This window comes from Strongylocentrotus purpuratus, unplaced genomic scaffold, assembly GCF_000002235.5.
Source record: "Strongylocentrotus purpuratus isolate Spur 01 unplaced genomic scaffold, Spur_5.0 spur5_scaffold_12, whole genome shotgun sequence".
In the NCBI taxonomy this organism is placed as follows: Eukaryota; Metazoa; Echinodermata; class Echinoidea; order Camarodonta; family Strongylocentrotidae; genus Strongylocentrotus; species Strongylocentrotus purpuratus.
The window spans coordinates 10871333-10889217 of NW_022145597.1; the positions used below are offsets into that span (position 1 = coordinate 10871333).

Consider the following 17885-nt stretch of genomic DNA (forward strand, 5'->3'; position numbering starts at 1 on the left):
CCTCTACTAAGGCTCTTGCCTCTGCACATAGCTCGACCTAAAACCTGGACTAGCTGGGAGCCCGGTGTGGAAGTATGTACACGAATTCGCCACAAGCCCCTCAACCAACATTGCATATCCTCTGCTAAGAGCCAGAAGGACATTAACTAACATCGCTTTATGAAGAACCAACGCCCTTTTGGTTCTTAAGAGACGATGTGGTAGCTAGTAGCTATGGTCGAGAGAGAGAGAGAGAGGCCATCGGTCATCCCTAGCCACACTTCAACGTCCATCTGGCCCTGAAACATTACCTCTAACAATCATCAAAAACCTATGCAAAAACCTCACGTTACAGTCCTCTCAGCGCCAGCCCTCACAGATTGTAAACACCATGAAGGGCTTCTCCCCGAACGAACAACATGAGTTTTGCATCATCATCCTCATCTTCTTCGTTACCATCTACAAACGTGTTGTCCATGAGTCCATCATCTGTCCTTACCTTCTCCCGCTCTCATTTTTTTTTCTTTTGCGTGTTACACTAAACACACAAGTCATATCTCTCACTCTCTCTCTCTCTCTCTCTTTCTCTCTCTCTCTATCTCTCTCTCTCACTCTCTCTGTGTCTCTCTCTCGCTTTCTCTCTGTACAAGTGTAGAAAAGGGAATTCCTGACTATTCCACACGGCGTCTTCTCATTTTCTTAAATCCAGTACGAACACCTGCAGAGAAGAGAGGTAAAAAAAAAAGACAGACAGTTGTAATATCTTGGTACGAAATGGTAGCAAATGTTTGAATGAACATAAGTGAAGAAATGAGCAGTTGTCAAGGTGGGTTAAATTGGTTGAAGGCAACTAGTCTGCCGAGAGCCAGAAGGGAGTTAAAGATAAAGTTGAGTTCTGGTTATGCGTGGAAGAAACGGTGTGGAATCGATCAGAAAAGGTTGATCATCTAGCATATGAGTATTGGTGTGTACTGCAAGGTTCTGGGGTCATCAAATTGATAAGAAATTTGGCCCTGTCTTGGTAAAGTAACAAGCACTGTACACAGAAAGATGTACGTGGGACTACACAAACATGTGGCATACAAATTGGGCCTCATTTTCAAGCTGTTACTTGTCATATTTAGAACCTGAGAGGCATTTGAAGAGCCATGCTTTTCAGGGAATTTTTCTCTCTGATGTTCTTCCACACTTGCATAATACTCATGATAACGCTCATACATTATTTTTCACCTCTCCCTAGAACTTGACCTTCTTTTTAACTCTGTATTGGAGGATGGCTCTTCGGCCAGCGATATATTACATTAGGTATGTAGTTAAGACTATCTTAGATTTTCAAACTGTTTTGGTCTCTCCACTGCAAAAACTAAAGCTACATTAATGGATCCAGACTAATTGTGAGTACTCCAATCAATCACAAACTTACAAACTCCTATCTAACTTAGTGTATTGATTCCAACATCAAAAATCAATTTGATATTTCTTTTTTGCTCATTCTTCCCATATGATACGAATTTGAAAGCTACTAAAAAATGTATTTATACCTTTTACATACCATTTTTTTTTTAAAACTAATTAAAAAAAAATGAATATGATAATTCACAGCAATTCTGTCACTTGACTACTTATGTGAATTTTGTATTATTTCGAGCAGTTGTAGTTTTTACTCAATTAAACTGTTCATTTATATCAAATTGCAATAATTTGCATTAATTGCAACTCTAAAGGAAAAGGCTCAGAAGTACCATCAATCCGTTACCTTTCCACTTGTATCTATTATACTAAGACCAAGGGTATGATTGTGATAATGCAGCTTTCATAGTGAATAAGCTACTTAAAGGGACATCCAACCCTAGTAATAAGTTCAGTTGAAAGAAAGCAGAAAAATCAGAGAAGCAGAATGGCAAATGTTTTAAATAAATTGGACTAATAATAAGAAAATAAAAAACAGCCAATTTGAAGAGCCTGTACCTATAGTGATTGCAACTTTATTTTTTAAAGAGAAGGTTGAGTTCTGGGAAGAGGTGAAAAATAATTGTGAGCGTTATCATTCTTATTATGCAAGTCTGGAAGAACATCAGATAAGACATGTTCCATGAAAAGCATGGCTCTTCAAATACCTTTATATTCTAGATATGTCATGTAACTCGTAAAACTCGGGGGTAGGTTTTTTACGTCACGTGTTCGTGTAGTCCCATATACATCTTTCTGTGTACAGTGTTTGTAACTTTACCAAGACTTGGCCAAATTTCTTATCATTTTGATGATTCCAGAACCTTGCAATACACAAAAATTCTTATATGCTAGATGATCAACCTCTTCTGGTCAATTTCACACCGTTTCTTTCACAATGCAATCACATGACCAGAACTCAACTTCATCTGTAAATCATAACTTTCTCATTTGTTGTCCGATTTTGTTCATATTTTCATCGGTATGCTTCTCTGATTGCTCTGCTTTTTTTTAAAGATTAGTTTGCTATCAAGGTCAGATTCCCTTTTAAAGATGAAGTTGAGTTCTGGTCATGTGATTGCATTGTGAAAGAAATGATGTGGAATCGATCAGAAAAGGTTGATCATCTAGCATATAAGTATTTGTGTGTATTGAAAGGTTTTGGAATCATCAACATGATAAGAAATTTGGCCAAGTCTTAGTGAAGTTACAAGCACTGTACACAGAAAGATGTATATGGGACTACAGGAACACGTGGCGTAAAAATCTGTCTAGATTTTTACGATGTTACATGCCATATTTATGAAGGCATTTGAAGAGGCATGCTTTTAAGGGAACACGTTTTAACTGATGTTCTTCCACACTTGCATAATAACAGTGATTAACGCTCACATATTATTTTTCACCTCTTCCCGATACTACACCTTCCTTTTAAGACAGACCCCCTGGTCAATTCAAACAGGACATGACAAGCACTTACCGATCCATCTGACGCACTAGCTCCTACTTTATCTCCCGTATGATTCCAACATACTTCAAAGATTCCTCCTGTCCCTCTATAGCTATGAACAAGACTGCCGGTCTGAAAGAAGAAAAACATACACAAGCTACAGTTATTCTAACAGATCACAAACCTGCTGTTAAATACATCTATATCATTGATTTAATTCAAATTTAGATTAATACAAACTTATTTCAACAATTCCAACATTAACTTGTATTATTTAACATAGCCTTGCGACTTGACTGATGTCAATATCATGTCAAAATGCTTCTCTGTCGATCTGGCTTTTTCTCCGTCTGGAGGGCCAAAAAACAAAAACAGTAGGCGCCTAATGCGCGGATTTTCAAACAGCAAACAAACCAAAAACAACATTTGCCCATGACTGTGGTGGTTTCTTGAATTTTCCATTCTGAATGCACATGTGCGTACATTTACATCATCATGACTATGCATACTATGAACAATAGTTAGATTCGTAACAAGATGCAAAAAAGAGAGATGGGCTCGAAACTATGTACTCATCTGTGTTGACCATATATGTACACATTTGTCAAAACAGACGCTGGCTAGTTATTTATTTGTCATATATGAATATTATTAGAAGATATTAAGTGAGCTGGAGGCTTTTGTTGCCTACAAATGCAAAAAGAAGAGATATTTCTTGAAACTATGGACTCACCTGTGTTGACCATATATGTACACATTTGTCGAATGAGCCGCTGGCTAGGTATTTGCCCGAGGGGCTGAAAGCTACGCTGTAGACAGGCTCTTGGTGTTTGGTCAGTGTATGGATACAGATCCCCCTCTCCACGTCCCATAGCCTCACCGTCGAGTCAAACGATGCACTGCAGAGGGACGAACGGGAAAGGTAGCAAGAAGCAAGAAGCAAGAAAATAGGATTAAAGTGACTCGGTAACATTGTCTCAGATTCTGAAACAAATCCTGGATTTCGCTCATGCTGCAATGATAATTATAAACCTTTAGGTCAGTAAGGAACTCAATGACTTGGAGAAGCCGATCGCCTGTCTGATTATCAAGATATTTATGATTGGAAATCAAAATTTCAAAAAACGTTTTTCTAATGATTTTAATAACACTACAGTCAATTGGAGGAAATGAGTACGGTAAAATCGGTTATTCAAAGATTTTAAGTTATTTGAGGCACTTCACAATCATTTTGAAGTGCGATTTTTGTTAGGGCTTTAACATTACACCATATCACAGACACTGATAACAAGTAGGGCCATGCATCTCAGATTTAACATTGTTAAACGATGCCTTCAAGAGGCTCTTTCATCTTCTTTTGTACGATATTTTTGCAGCTGGCGTTTCAGATCGGGTTTGGAGAGCCATGCAAAGGCGTCATCTGATACAAGACAAAGTTCCGTGCTGCCTCCGGGAAACCTTTTCAGCATATAGTCATTGATCATGCGCAACAAGGTTGGTCGGGAGACTACAGTTTCAGTTTTCAGTTTTAGTTTTATTTTTCATTTCCAACAGGACAGAAGAAAAATCAGATATACAATTCAATATTCAATAATATAATAATTTTTACATGGTTTAAAGTTATAAAATAGAAAGTATACATAATTATCCAGTATCATAGTTTTTTTCATGTTTAAGTTAAACCTGTGAATATGGAGATGGACAGTCACTTGCTGTACTTTCTCTGTACTTCAATTCAGGGTTGGAGAGCCATGCAAAGGCATCATCTGATACAAGATGGGGTTCTTTGATGCCTCCTGAAACCCCTCTCAGGTTATTTTCATTATTATCTTGGTCATTTTGGAAGAATACCATATGAAGTTTGTGCAGTCCCATATACCCATTTCTGCGTGGAGTACATATGATTTTCAAAAAGATCAAATCAATTTCTGATCATTTTGATGGTTCACAATCTTTCCAATTTTTTGGTGACTTTTTATGTACAGTTAAACCTGTCTAAAGCGACCACCCAAGGGAAACCCCCAAAATGGTCTTTGTAGAGAGGTTCCTTTAGTACATATTTCAATGAGAAACCCTTTTCAAGGGAAACAAAAAATGTGGTCTTTGTAGACAGGTGGTCACTAAAGCAGGTTTGACTGCACTACATATTAATCAACCTTTCTAATTCTTTCACAATATAATCACATGACCAGTACGTTACTTTATCTTTAAATTCAAACGTCTTTTGTGAAATTAATCCAAACTGATGAGATGGACTGTTTCTTACCTTGCTAGCATGAGAGGTGTATTGGGATTCTTTGGGCTCCATTTGATGGTGTAAATCTCTTTGCTATGCGCCTGTAGATCATGTACACAAGTATCTTGCTTCATCGACCATATCTACAGGAATATAATAAAAAAAGGTAACAAACATAGATTGATAGAACGTGATCAATTTGACTGTATTAATCTCTTTCATGTGTATCTGTGAGCTATGTACACACTCATCTTGCTTCATCGACGATATCGATAGGAATATATTTAAACAAAAAGATAAACACAAATCGATAGAACATGATCCCTTAGATGGTATAGATCTCTTTAAAGTTTGTTGTCACTTTGTAGTGCAACAACTAAAATTAGTCATACTCAAATATAAAAGTATCATTTCACTTCATAATTAGTTTTATCTAAGCTCAAAAGTAGCTTATGAACCTGATGAATTTTACTAACGTAAATAGACCAATTTTACTGACATATACCAATTCTATGCATACTTTTTAATCAAAGATTGTTCATGACAACCACAAAGCTGAAATGAGGCTTACCCGAAATAGCAACACGTAATGGATGTAACTGGGATTCCAATTATTTTACTTCATTTATTAATAAGAGGTTAATGGAATAACTTGTCCCCAGGAAAGAAACACCCATTAATTGAATACAGGGAGAGGGGGAGGGGGAGGGGGGGGGGGGGTCACAAAGACTAAGATCTTTAGATAATATTTTTTCCTTCACAATAATGAATTATCAAAAAATGTAAATTCAGTATATTTGTGACTATGATATGTACGTCCCTTGAGAGACCAAGATGCCAGTAAAGGGCGAGAGAAAACAGTGGCATGGACAGCCTGCCATAGTTAAGTCCAACTTAAAGTCGATCTTAGTCTTTGTGAAACACTCCCCAGGGGGGCGTTTCACAAAACTTGTCATCAGTGACAAATGACATTTTTTGTTATAATTAAGCTACTGAAAACCTTGCTTCTGATTGGTTATCAGCAAATTTGTCACTGATTTTTGTAATTTGTAATTGAAAAAAGGCTTTGTGAACCCCCCCCCCCCCCTTTATTTTTTGATGTAAGCAGTATGAAGCTATTCAGGAGAAGAGGAGATGCTACCTACCTTGAGCGTCATATCATCTGAACAGGAAGCGAGCATCTGACCAGACGGGTCCCACTTGATAGCATTCACCTCATTCTGAACAAGAAAAAATACACAAGATAAGTAAAAACAATATTAATAACAAATGATTCTCACATTTGTAAAGCACTCAATACTTTTGATACTCAATGCTTTTGATGATTAACTTACTTTGTCACATTGATGTATATTTCATATGTATTGTAATTTGTAATTGTTTTGTTAAATATGTAATTGTTTATCATTGTATTTTGTTTGTTATAGCGCTTAGAGACTTTGGTGGTAAGCACTTTATAAGCACCGTTTTGATTATCATTATTATTATGTTTCTACTTTCTAGACACTTTACTTTGTAATTATTATTAGATTGAACTGTTATTGCACATATTAGATAATGCACACTCTCCGCTCCCTGGGGACTCTGGGGAATATTCCGGGCAGACGCCATTTTACAAGCACACACACATGCCAATCCAACCACACATATGCTTGTATCTTACCAGATACAAAAAATAAATGCACAATACATGTTAACAATATAATTCTTTGATACCCAATCTTCGATGAAACTTACTGAATGTCCTTGGAATGTTTTGATGGGTTTATCACTGCCAAGTTTACACACGTGTATACTCTGGTCTGTGGAACATGATGCAAAGCTTGTGTTGGTTTGCCAGTCAACGTCTAATGCCGGTGCTGTAAATATTTAAAAAAAAACATCAACATAAAATACAAGGTTAAATCAAAGAATCATATCTTGTAGGTAGAGGAGTAATGGTACAGTGGTGCAATGCTTTTTTATACAAAATGTAACGTTGTTTTACTTTTTGTGTCAAGATAATGCTTTATAGTTGAGAGGTTAATTCCCCTTTAAAGATACTATGTCCCTTTTGCAGCCAACCTCAAATTCTGTAGAACTTTGCAGGAATTATGAATATGTCATGTATGTCGTATCTGTGAAATTTAAACGTTAGCAGTGTCCTAATATTCTAATTATGCAAGGAAACCTGTTTACTTGCTAGAGTTCACTGTCAGACACTATTGAGTGACTGACGGGCTTTTTTTCTTCTTTGGTAATAACATACATACAATGAGCTGTAAAGGGTACATGAGCATTTGTCTACATCAATAACCCACTTCTTGTAATGGCCAAAATTAAACTGATGAATCTTTGCGCAGCATAAAACGTACGACCATTCGGTGTAATGGTCTGAAAATCAGACTATTACTTACTGGCTCTATAGCTCTTAAGTCAATTTGACAACAAATAGTCGTTATTTTCCCACTTGAAGACATTTTCAAGCCCCCTTTTCTTTAGGGAAGTTCTAAATTAGTATTATCTTTCAAATGCTGTTGGAATTTAACCTTTTCATTTTTGTTGGCCTGCAAATGGGACATAGTACCTTTAAGGCATTTGGATATGTTGTAAGAAAAGGGAAACAACATGTTATATGTTTTACAAACTATTACAAATTTGATGAAATTAAAACCTTTTTTAGGCCAATTGCAAAGACTTACCAACATGGAAAGGAAACTGCTGCTTGCATTCTCCAGTTTGCGCATCCCAGATGATGGTGGTCTTGTCCACCCCCGCGCTCAGAATGTAGTTGCCCTCTTTGTTCCATTTCAGCGCAAAAATGGGACCCTTGTGTTGACCTAGGGTGCTGACTAAACGACCTTCCGTAGACCAGATTCTTGCATAGCCGTCGTAGGAGCCCGTCGCTAATAAACTACCGTCACACTGCAAGGGGCAGAGAAATTATCATTTCATAAGGCATTGAAACTAGAAACAATATAAACATATATTGATTGATGGCAAGTCTTACAGCTATACATTTTGTGCAAGGACCTAGACCAACAATTAAATGCCTACATCTGAAAATATTCCCAAATGAGTAGGGACTACATTTTACACACATGTAGGTCAATATTTCATGGTTAAAAAAAAGAGTTAGCGTGGAGCCCTGTTATATCAGTGCATACATGTCAACCTTTAACAGCAAAAATTAGGAATCTCTCAAGGCAAAATTATGAATACAGTCTATTTTCACACAGAATATTTCAGAAAAAGAGGGGAATCTAGAAATAAGGCCAACAAATAGGAATCATTCCTCCAAAATAGAAATTGTTGGCAACTAGTTGTCGTGGTCGAGTGGATATGTCATCGGACTGTTGATCACAAGGTCTGGGGGTTTCAGTCCCACCGCGGCACTAATGTCCTTTGGCAAGACATTACCGTACTCTACATTTGCCACACTCGACCCAGGTGAGGTAAATTGGGTACGTGGCAGGAATGAATTCCTTGAAATGCTAGAGTGCCATAATGGCAGCCATGCTAAAGCCGGGTGATAATTTCCAACTTTGGAAGGGCATAGAGACGTTTAAATGTGACATGCGCTATACAAGAACTGAATGTTATTATTATTATTATTAAACATACATTCCAATCCAACGAGGTGACATCTTTGTTGCTTGGGACATCTTGACCGCCTTCTCGGATGCAGTGCCGTAGGACCAGCTGGTGTTGTGATGAGTTCTGACCTTCACTCAAGTTCCATATCCTGGCAGTCGAGTCACCAGACCTACATGGATGGAAGAAGAAGTGGAAGAAGGAGGCGAAATAGAAGGAGGAGAAGAAGGAGTAGGAGAAGGAGATGTTAAGAAGGAGAAGAAGTAGAAAAAGACAAACAGGAAGAAGAAGAAGAAGAAGAAGAAGTAGAGGAAGAAGAAGAAGAAATGGAACCGGAAGAGGGAGAAGAAGGAGAGAAAAGGAGGAAGGAGGAGTTAGGAAGAAAAAAAGAAGAAAAGAAAAAGAAAAGAAGAAGAAAAGACGAAGAAAAAGAAGGAGGGGAAGAAAGAATGAGATGAAGAAGAAGAAGAAGAACAACATTAATCAAATGAGAAATAATAATAACAATAACAATAACGATAACAAAAACATAAGTTTGAATAGGATTACCTCTCACTACCGTATACCAATGATGATGATAACAATAATATAGAACCATACTCTGATTATGTTTATCTGTTGGATTCAGACCACACAAGAAATATGACCGAAAAATTTCAACAGGATTACCTCTCACTTCTGCACACTGATGATGATGATGATGATGATGAACATATGAGACACCAAATGAAAAAATACCTTAGACTTGCCCATTAAGATACATATTGCCAATTTCGCCAGAAAGCGCTCTCATCCTGATGCAAGAGATGTCCAAGAAGGTATTTCCTGCACAGCTGAAGATCTCTGATGTGTATGTGTGTGTGTGTGGGGGGGGGGGTGGGGGGATTATTTATTATTTTATCATATAACTCAATTTACAACGTAAATAAATAAAAAGATAATTTGGAGTTGCCAATTTTGAGCATTGAGTCTGTACGCTCTTACCCCGATGCAAGAAGATCCTGGTATAGACTCCATGCACAGCTGAAGACCTCTTGTGTGTGTGTGGGGGGGGGGGGTGTATGTATCATTTTATCATATTTTTAATTGTTTTGTTGAAAAAAACAGATTAAGAAAAAGAAAATTGGTGTTGCCAATTTGGTCGGTATGCTCTTACCCCGATGCAAGAAGATCTCTGCATGGATTCCATGCACAACTGAAGACTTCTGATTCATGACCTCTAAGAACGGTTGCTTTACTAGGAGGAATCTCTATGCCACCATCGATCTCCATCGCTTCTGAGTGGTTTGCTGGAATAAAAAAAATATAGAAAAAACACTCACTTTAATGGTTGTTTAAACGTTGGTTAAATGTTTTAGAAAACTTTTCAGAGCTCAACTTTAAAGGTAATACAAAGTTTTGGGAATTTTTGAAAATTGGATGGTGGTGATTCTTTTCAATTTTGATATATTTGGATGCCCCTGTGAATGTTATATAAGCACTAGAAAATTTCGCCCCTAAAACACTTCTGCTTTCGAGAAAAATTGAATATAAAAATTTACCGGTGCTCCCGGTAAATTCTGACAAATTTCAAATAGCGCTGTACGGCCGTACAATGGTAGCTGCGACCATGAACATTTCAGAATATGTAGTTGTGATATTTAATTTCCAAACAGGAATAGTTAATCGGTCGATTTTAGTCAAGAAACATTGCTTTATAGCTTAATTAATATCTTGACCTTGAGAGGGAGCTATACAATATAAAGAGTTTATTATTTATGATTTCATAACTTTAGAATCAATTTCGACCTCGACAACGATCACTGAATATTGTTGGGTCACATATGCTTCCAATATGTTCATTTGAACCAAATTCATGACCCCATACCAAAACTTTGTATTACCTTTAATGTCAATGCTAACTTGTTATGCCTTTTAGCAGCAACCTTCCTATCATGCTATCCCAAAAAGAGTATACCTAATCACTGCGTAGCATACATTCACAATGCACCCTCTACCCCCTCCCCCTTACATCCCCTTCCCCCAAAAAGTACATTCATACATGAATGATATCTACAACACCAACAAACAGCCATCTTCAAATAGTTAGCCCCAAATTTTAATCGATGATCACTTGAATAAGTTAAAAACTTTTCCAAGGGTTGTTAGCTCTTTTTTTTTAGAATCTTTTCATGCAACTTTCGAAGTGCGACACTTTTAAGGGATATTGCAAGGCCTGTAGGAATCCAGTTCAGGTACTGCTGTTTTGTAAAAACACTGATAAACTGTCATATATTTGGCAAATGGCAAGAGTGAGACAGGACGGGCATCATCTGCCGAGAACCAGAGGGTTGTTAACTTTAAAAATAAGCTCGAGTTCTGGTAATGATAAAAATAAATTTCCACAGAATAACAAAACTTAAAATGAAATAAATGACATGTGCCAAACAAATTTGGTAGAAAATGTATAGGGGCTGAGTAAAGAGCAAAGAACGATAAGGAAATCAAGGTAAGTAGGCCTGACACCATGTGCTTACCACAGGTCACCAAGACTGTACGTGCAAATGAGAGTTGTGGTTTTCATTGAAGATGATTTACAGCAGGTTTTTGTGAGGTTTTTTTTTATTGTACTGGTTCAAACAATCAATCTCATGCAGGATAAATTAACCAGAATGAATTATATCTGTGTTCTCTCGGCATACCATTACTATACCAGAGCTCAAGATTAGCTTTAGAATCAAGTAACATACCATTAAGGCCATTCTGGCTCTCAACAGATGATTCACAATGTCCTTTATACACTACGACAATACTCACACTGAATTAACGTAACTGGGGGGTCATCGCCATTTGTTCCTTCTACTTTACAATTGTTCTGTCCGTTTGCTGCTACCTGCCTCAGTTCCAACTTTCTCGTGGAGATCACATCTGGCATGACAGCGTCGATGAGGGACAGCGAATCTAAAGCCCTGCTGTCTACGACTGATCCATCCTGTGATTATCAATGCAATATAGACAAAAATGTTAGGATAATTTCTCAAAACTAACAGTAAGTCTTTACAGTTATCATCATCCAGTATCAAAATAAACAATGATCATAATGATGAAGATCAAATAAGAACAGTCATAATAAGAAATGTAATAATAATAACAATTATAATACTAATACTATTTCTCTACGACTACCACTACTAATACTACTACTACTTCTAATAATAATAATGATAATCGTCAGTATCATCATTAAAATCATATAAATGTCATGACTTTAATGTAATGTTTAAAAGTACTCATAAACATCTCACACAAAGACTTTAATACCTTAAGCCCATCGCACACTTTACGACCTGTCTGCAATCCAATTTTCAGAAGAAATGGCAATTCTATAAGATATGATAATCTAAACAAACACCAACTTCCTGAATACTAAGAAAGAATACTACTAGTCCAAACAAAAGCTGAATTATTTTTGATTCCTAGATATTGAACTATCGGTCTAACATTACTACAAGTCTGAGCTGATTTAGCTTTTCCCCTCCTCCAAAGAAACCTTGAAATCCCATGAAATTTGTATTTATTCTATCATTAATTTCTGTTTTTCTTGGAAGTTCCTTCTCCCTTGGGGCACTACTCAAAGTATATTATAGGTTGCATATTGTTATAGGTCCTCTAAAAAGAAAAGAACCTCCTGAGCCATGAATTTCTACATCACATTGACATTACCGCTTCAGTCAATTTTAACCCTAATAAGGTCGGGGGGGGGGTCATTATGGCCCCCCCCCCCTCCACGATTTTTCTGATTGCTCGGAAACGCATATGGATGGCGCCCCGCCGCTCACTGACTTTTTTCTTTTGAGTCTTGCGCAACTTTTAAAAGAATTTTTTTGAAAATCAGACCTACATGTAGGGTTACAAGGTCACATGACCTTTTGTCTTTGCATGTCAGCCCGAAAATCACTCATTTTCGTGATTTGTGTACAAAAACATATGGAAAAGTCATTTTTCCTAAAAACAGATCAAACATAGGTTATTGGGTCTTGTTTAAAGTTTAGGTGGTTTTTTTGGGAGTCATAATAGTTGAATTGTAGTAAGAAATGAAATAAAACAACAAAAACAATGAAATACATAAGTTAAAAAAACAATGAAATACATAAGAAATTATCAAAACAAGGGATAACATAAGGAATAAGCTGGCTCTTCCAAATTTTCTTGTCGTATTATTATTCAGAATGGTCTAACGAATATATGTTGTGAAAAAGAATGCTTAAATATGAATAGTATATGATTAATGGGTAAAAATGTGATTTTTATGACTTTATTTGCATAAATTACCATAAATATGCAAATGAGTGTATTTTTCAAAAAATTGAAATTATCATATTATTCTATACACTTCACTTGACATGCGTGCAAATAGATCTTAGGGGGGGGGGGCCATAATGGCCCCCCCCCCCCCCCCCCCCCCCGGCCATACTAAGTACTCAAATAGCCCGGCCTTTTTAGGGTTAAGTGCCCGCACTAAATTGATTACAACTTTCAAAGATTGATAATTTTTTTTAATTTCGTCAGATTTAATTAAAACCTCCATCGGTTTGTTGCTCTGATTTTGCTGCTTTCTTTTAGAGTAGGGTTGGATTTCCCTTTTACTGTCACAACTTCTTACCTCATTTATACTGACTTCTGCCTCTACATATTGCAGGCCTTTCTGTATGATGGAGATGAGCGCTGCCGGCGGGACTAAGGCCCCGTTGATGTTGGACTGGCTGATGTGACTCTCTATTCCAAATGTGAATGCAGAGTGTGAAAAACCTGAAGAGAAAATTTGGATTTGAATTGAATTGATGATTTATCACTTAAATTCATGTTATACAACGGCAACAACACATGTATGTAGTAGTATGTCCATAAACATATTTGGGTAAAATATTACTAAATATCTTAATGCAAATAGAGGTTAGGACCGTTGGTTTCATCGACCTGCATTGTACATACATGTATACATGTATAAGTAATTACTTGACATTAAACATAACAACAACAACATTAACTATTTGAAATATTTATAGATAAAGATAGGGTTCGTCGATCTTCTACGTTAATCAGACTGACAAGCTGTTGTGCCGCACACAAGCCACAAAGCAAATTTCTGATAACTCGCTTTTAAAGTGTTGACTGCTCTATGTACATGTTTCACCATTTTGTAAATGAGACAGGGCTTTCCCTCCTTGTCAATTAAAGGGATCGTTTAACAATGTTAAATCTCAGATACACGGTCCTAAATGTTACCAGTGTCTGTGATATGGTGTACTATTGAAGCCCTAAAAAAAATCGCGCTTCAAAATGATCAAGAAGTGCCTCAAAAGAGTAAAAATCTTTGAGTGACCGGTTTTGCCATACTCGTTTTCCCCTATAGACTGTAGTGTTATGAAAACCGTTCAGCGAACGGTCTTCAAAATTTGTTATTCCAATCATTAATATCTTGATAATAAGACAGGCGATCGGCTTGTAAAAGCCATGGAGTTCCTGACTGACCTAAAGGTTTATAATTATGATTGCAGCATGAGCTAAATCAAGGATTATTTCTAAAGGATCTGTAAGACAAAGTTACCGGATCCCTTTAATACAAAAGAGATATGGATTGTAACTTCCTTGTTGGAGTAGTTCAATATCAACTGAGAAATTTACAGGCATTTTAACGCCAAAGACCTGTGTTTAAAGGCCCACTGTACTACTTGTAGCTACTTGCGCCCTCTATATAACAAACCATGCCTAATCGGTGACCATTGGTCCTCCATGATCCTCTTTTGCTTATGTTAACTGAGAGCTGAGTTGATGAGATAACCACCTGTCTAGTGACCTTGCAGGGCAGTCTTATCCCTCCTGTAAACTATGGCAGATACGCTTTAATGCAATATAGCTTGATTAGCAGAACGGCAAAATGCGCTAATATGCCCTTTAGCCAGCTGCAGAATAAAGTACTACAGTGTACATGTTTGATTCTTGGAGATATCTGTGTACAAGGAAGTTGACTGTATTTGTATTTTGTATTTATTAACATTTATTTCCTTCTCAACAGTACAATATGAAACATAATGTATATATAAATGATATATGTAATAATTATTTCAACATAGATTATAAAGTAAATAATTCAGATACGGAAGGAGGCGAAAACCCGGAAAGCATAGCTTGAGTTGGGAACGACCATAATACTTATGAAGTTAAGGGGATTCTTACAATGATAACGTCCTTCTGCTTTAAATGCAATAGTGCATGTTTGCGTTTATCAGAACGGCGATATGCGCTTACGCCCTTCTGCCAGCCGCAGGACGAAGCACGTACGTACCTTGTTCAGATATGGCAGGGCAAACCACAAACAAAAAAAACGGCCACGTTAATGAATGACAAATATTTCAAACAAAAGACTAGAGCTTATCAACTGAGCTCTATGTTATAAGATACAGAAATATGAAGCGTAGTACGCTTTAAAACATCATGCGACGTCGTATCTGAACGAGACTTTACCTGACTCCTGGAGATATCTGTAGACAAGAAAGTTCACTTCGTCACTGCTTATGCTCATCGTGACATGCTACAATTCCTCCAAACCTTTGTAGATGTGCTCTGCCTTCCGAGAATCGCAGGGAGATCTCTCTACTCCTCGTCTGATTTTTATGGCTATCAACAATGAAAGATAAAATCCAGAATTAGACAAATCAACTTACAGTGTACCTAACATTTCACACATGTATTGTAGATTCCAGGATTGAACTGCTCAAGCCTCAATGATCGAAAGTAATTTTTTCACTACGTCTACGTCTATGCTGTTACTCGTCAAAAGCTTTTTCAGCAACTAAACAAGGATATTGTGGTGTGGTGTCTCTCATAGTGGTCATGATTGATTAGTGCATAGTGTGTATACAAGTTGTGCGAGTAAAAAAAAGTTCCTCCTATGATTTAGGCACTGATGGCTCCCTTAAACTTCTCCACAGAGGGCAGGTAATTACTTACACTTTTTTTTAACATTGAGGATCTACAGTACTACATCTACAGGAGCCCCATGGCCCTGTATTACAGAGAATAGGCCATTTTTTAAATGTAATCAAATTCAATGCACAAATCTTAAAGCTCAAATGCAATTTGCATTCTGACTATCACATTACAACTATTTGTGACAACTGAATGAAATAATTTGTAACAACTTCACAAAGATTTATGCATCAAATTTGATTACATTACAAAAATAATCTATTACGATTGATCCAGATTGATCGCAAGTCCTCCAATCAATCACAGACAAACTCCTGTATCCCTAAGTTTCATAGTACAGAGTTACGAATGATATAAATATGACGGTCGATTTTGAAACATTCAGATGATAGGAAATTTATACAAAACTCATATGAAGAAAGAATTCTCTTATAATGAAAGGAGCGTACAGACTAGAAAACAACATTGTATAAATAAACGTCATGTCAAGAAACTAATTTAGAAGAGGTCAATCAACAGGACAGCTGGCCATTCATCAGTGATGTGTTTACCTCTGGCATGTTATACCTTTTTTTACCTCTATCTATGTTTTCTCATATTTGAAACAAATTTATTTAGATCAATTACTGAGAACAACCAAATGGACAGCAAACTTTGTACACTCCAAATGGGTGCAACTAGAAAATCTATGTATTCTCATTTTTCAACAAATTTATTTAGATCAATTACTGAGTACAACCAAATGGACAGCAAACTTTGTACACTCCAAATGGTACAAATGGGTGAGACTAGACAATTTATTGCCAGAAATAATTCTGGCGATATCGTGATCAAAATATGCTACATGCATGTTGAAAAAATGACAACAACGAGTGCTTAATTCGCGCACGAGAGTTTACGAGTGATCCACAAAAAAAAAAACTAACCACCAAAGGTAATTAGGTACTTGCAAAATTTGCCAAAGTCAAAATATCATACAAATACAATTAGTTGGTATGACTATTTGTAATTTATTTACAGTTTTGAAGACATCTTCTCTTCTCAAACTCTTGTTGAAAAGTTCATATTTTCTAAAGGAAATCTGGGCACCAGGTTAAGTTAATTTCATGTTCCTGAATCCTTTTTCCATCGGTGATATCAGATTTTAGAAATCTTACTGATTTTTTGAGATATGGAACTGTTCTTTAGACCCTATATAGCAGAATTCTTTTGTTGATTTATAATTTCATAGTTGCACCATTTGTCTACAATTTCACCGTTCATCTGGTATTAATTGATTTAAATGAATTAGTGTAGAATATGAAAAATGAAGGATCAAATACCATATTCCTAATTATTTGTTAATGTCGACTGCGAACTTTGGACATCCCATCATGCGTGCATGTTGACTGTCTATGGTAGATCTACACCACATAGATTTTAATAATCAGTAGATTATAATGTAGACTTTTTCGCAGAAAATACATGTAGGATCATGTGGATAATTGTGACATTTTAGAAGAATAACAAGTGTGCGAAATTTGGTAGCCCCATCGTTTCTACACAAAATTATTGAATGTTGTTCCCAAAACCAAGACGAAAAGCATGCCAATTTCTTTAATTTTTAAATTGAATGAAACTGAATCAAATTGTCACTTTATTACATAAAACTAGCCTGATGATTGTTATAAACTAAATGTTGGATTTGCTGGATTTTAAAATACATAACTAAAGGTAATGGTCATCATTTTTAACAATCTACCATCATCCATGTTGAAAGAATGTTGAATAGCATTTTGTAGCTGTTCAAGATCTGCTGGATGTGTTCACACTCCATTTATTTGAACATGACCTGTGAGCTCAAACCACGCTAACAACACGATTGGGCACCTATCGATAGCGGGCATCGCATTCTGTGTGAACACTCCTGTTTCTTGTGCACATCATCACACAGCCTGCACACAGAGTGCTCCGTAAACGCACGTCCACACACCACGGCTACGAAACACTCGCGTCATGGTAAGGCATACTGCGATCAATGCTACATCAAAGACGAAATGGTACTCACAAATTATAACTTCTTGAACCAGCTGAGATTCCACCGGATCCTTATTTTCATTCCACCAGTTGAATGATTGATATTTTTATAATTATTTAACTAGGTATACCGCTCTCGTTTTTTCCTCGTTAAGTCGTAAAAAGGATGAATTTACGGCCAATTCGTCGGGATTCCTCTCACACAAAATGGCC

General features: G+C 36.7%; 1 protein-coding gene across 1 annotated transcript; it reads right to left on the reverse strand.

Annotated features, from left to right (window-relative positions):
- Nucleotides 1–503: 503 nt before the first annotated feature.
- Nucleotides 504–17885, reverse strand: LOC590208 (F-box-like/WD repeat-containing protein TBL1XR1). The gene is made up of 13 exons (XM_789820.5): nucleotides 17704–17885; nucleotides 15192–15344; nucleotides 13330–13475; nucleotides 11484–11658; nucleotides 9844–9976; nucleotides 8718–8859; nucleotides 7796–8018; nucleotides 6852–6973; nucleotides 6260–6334; nucleotides 5145–5257; nucleotides 3612–3777; nucleotides 2909–3010; nucleotides 504–697 (listed from the first exon to the last, which is right to left on the reverse strand). The coding sequence occupies exons 2-13, from the start codon at nucleotides 15247–15249 to the stop codon at nucleotides 671–673; spliced, it is 1482 nt and encodes a 493-aa protein (XP_794913.2). The 5' UTR covers nucleotides 15250–15344; nucleotides 17704–17885; the 3' UTR covers nucleotides 504–670.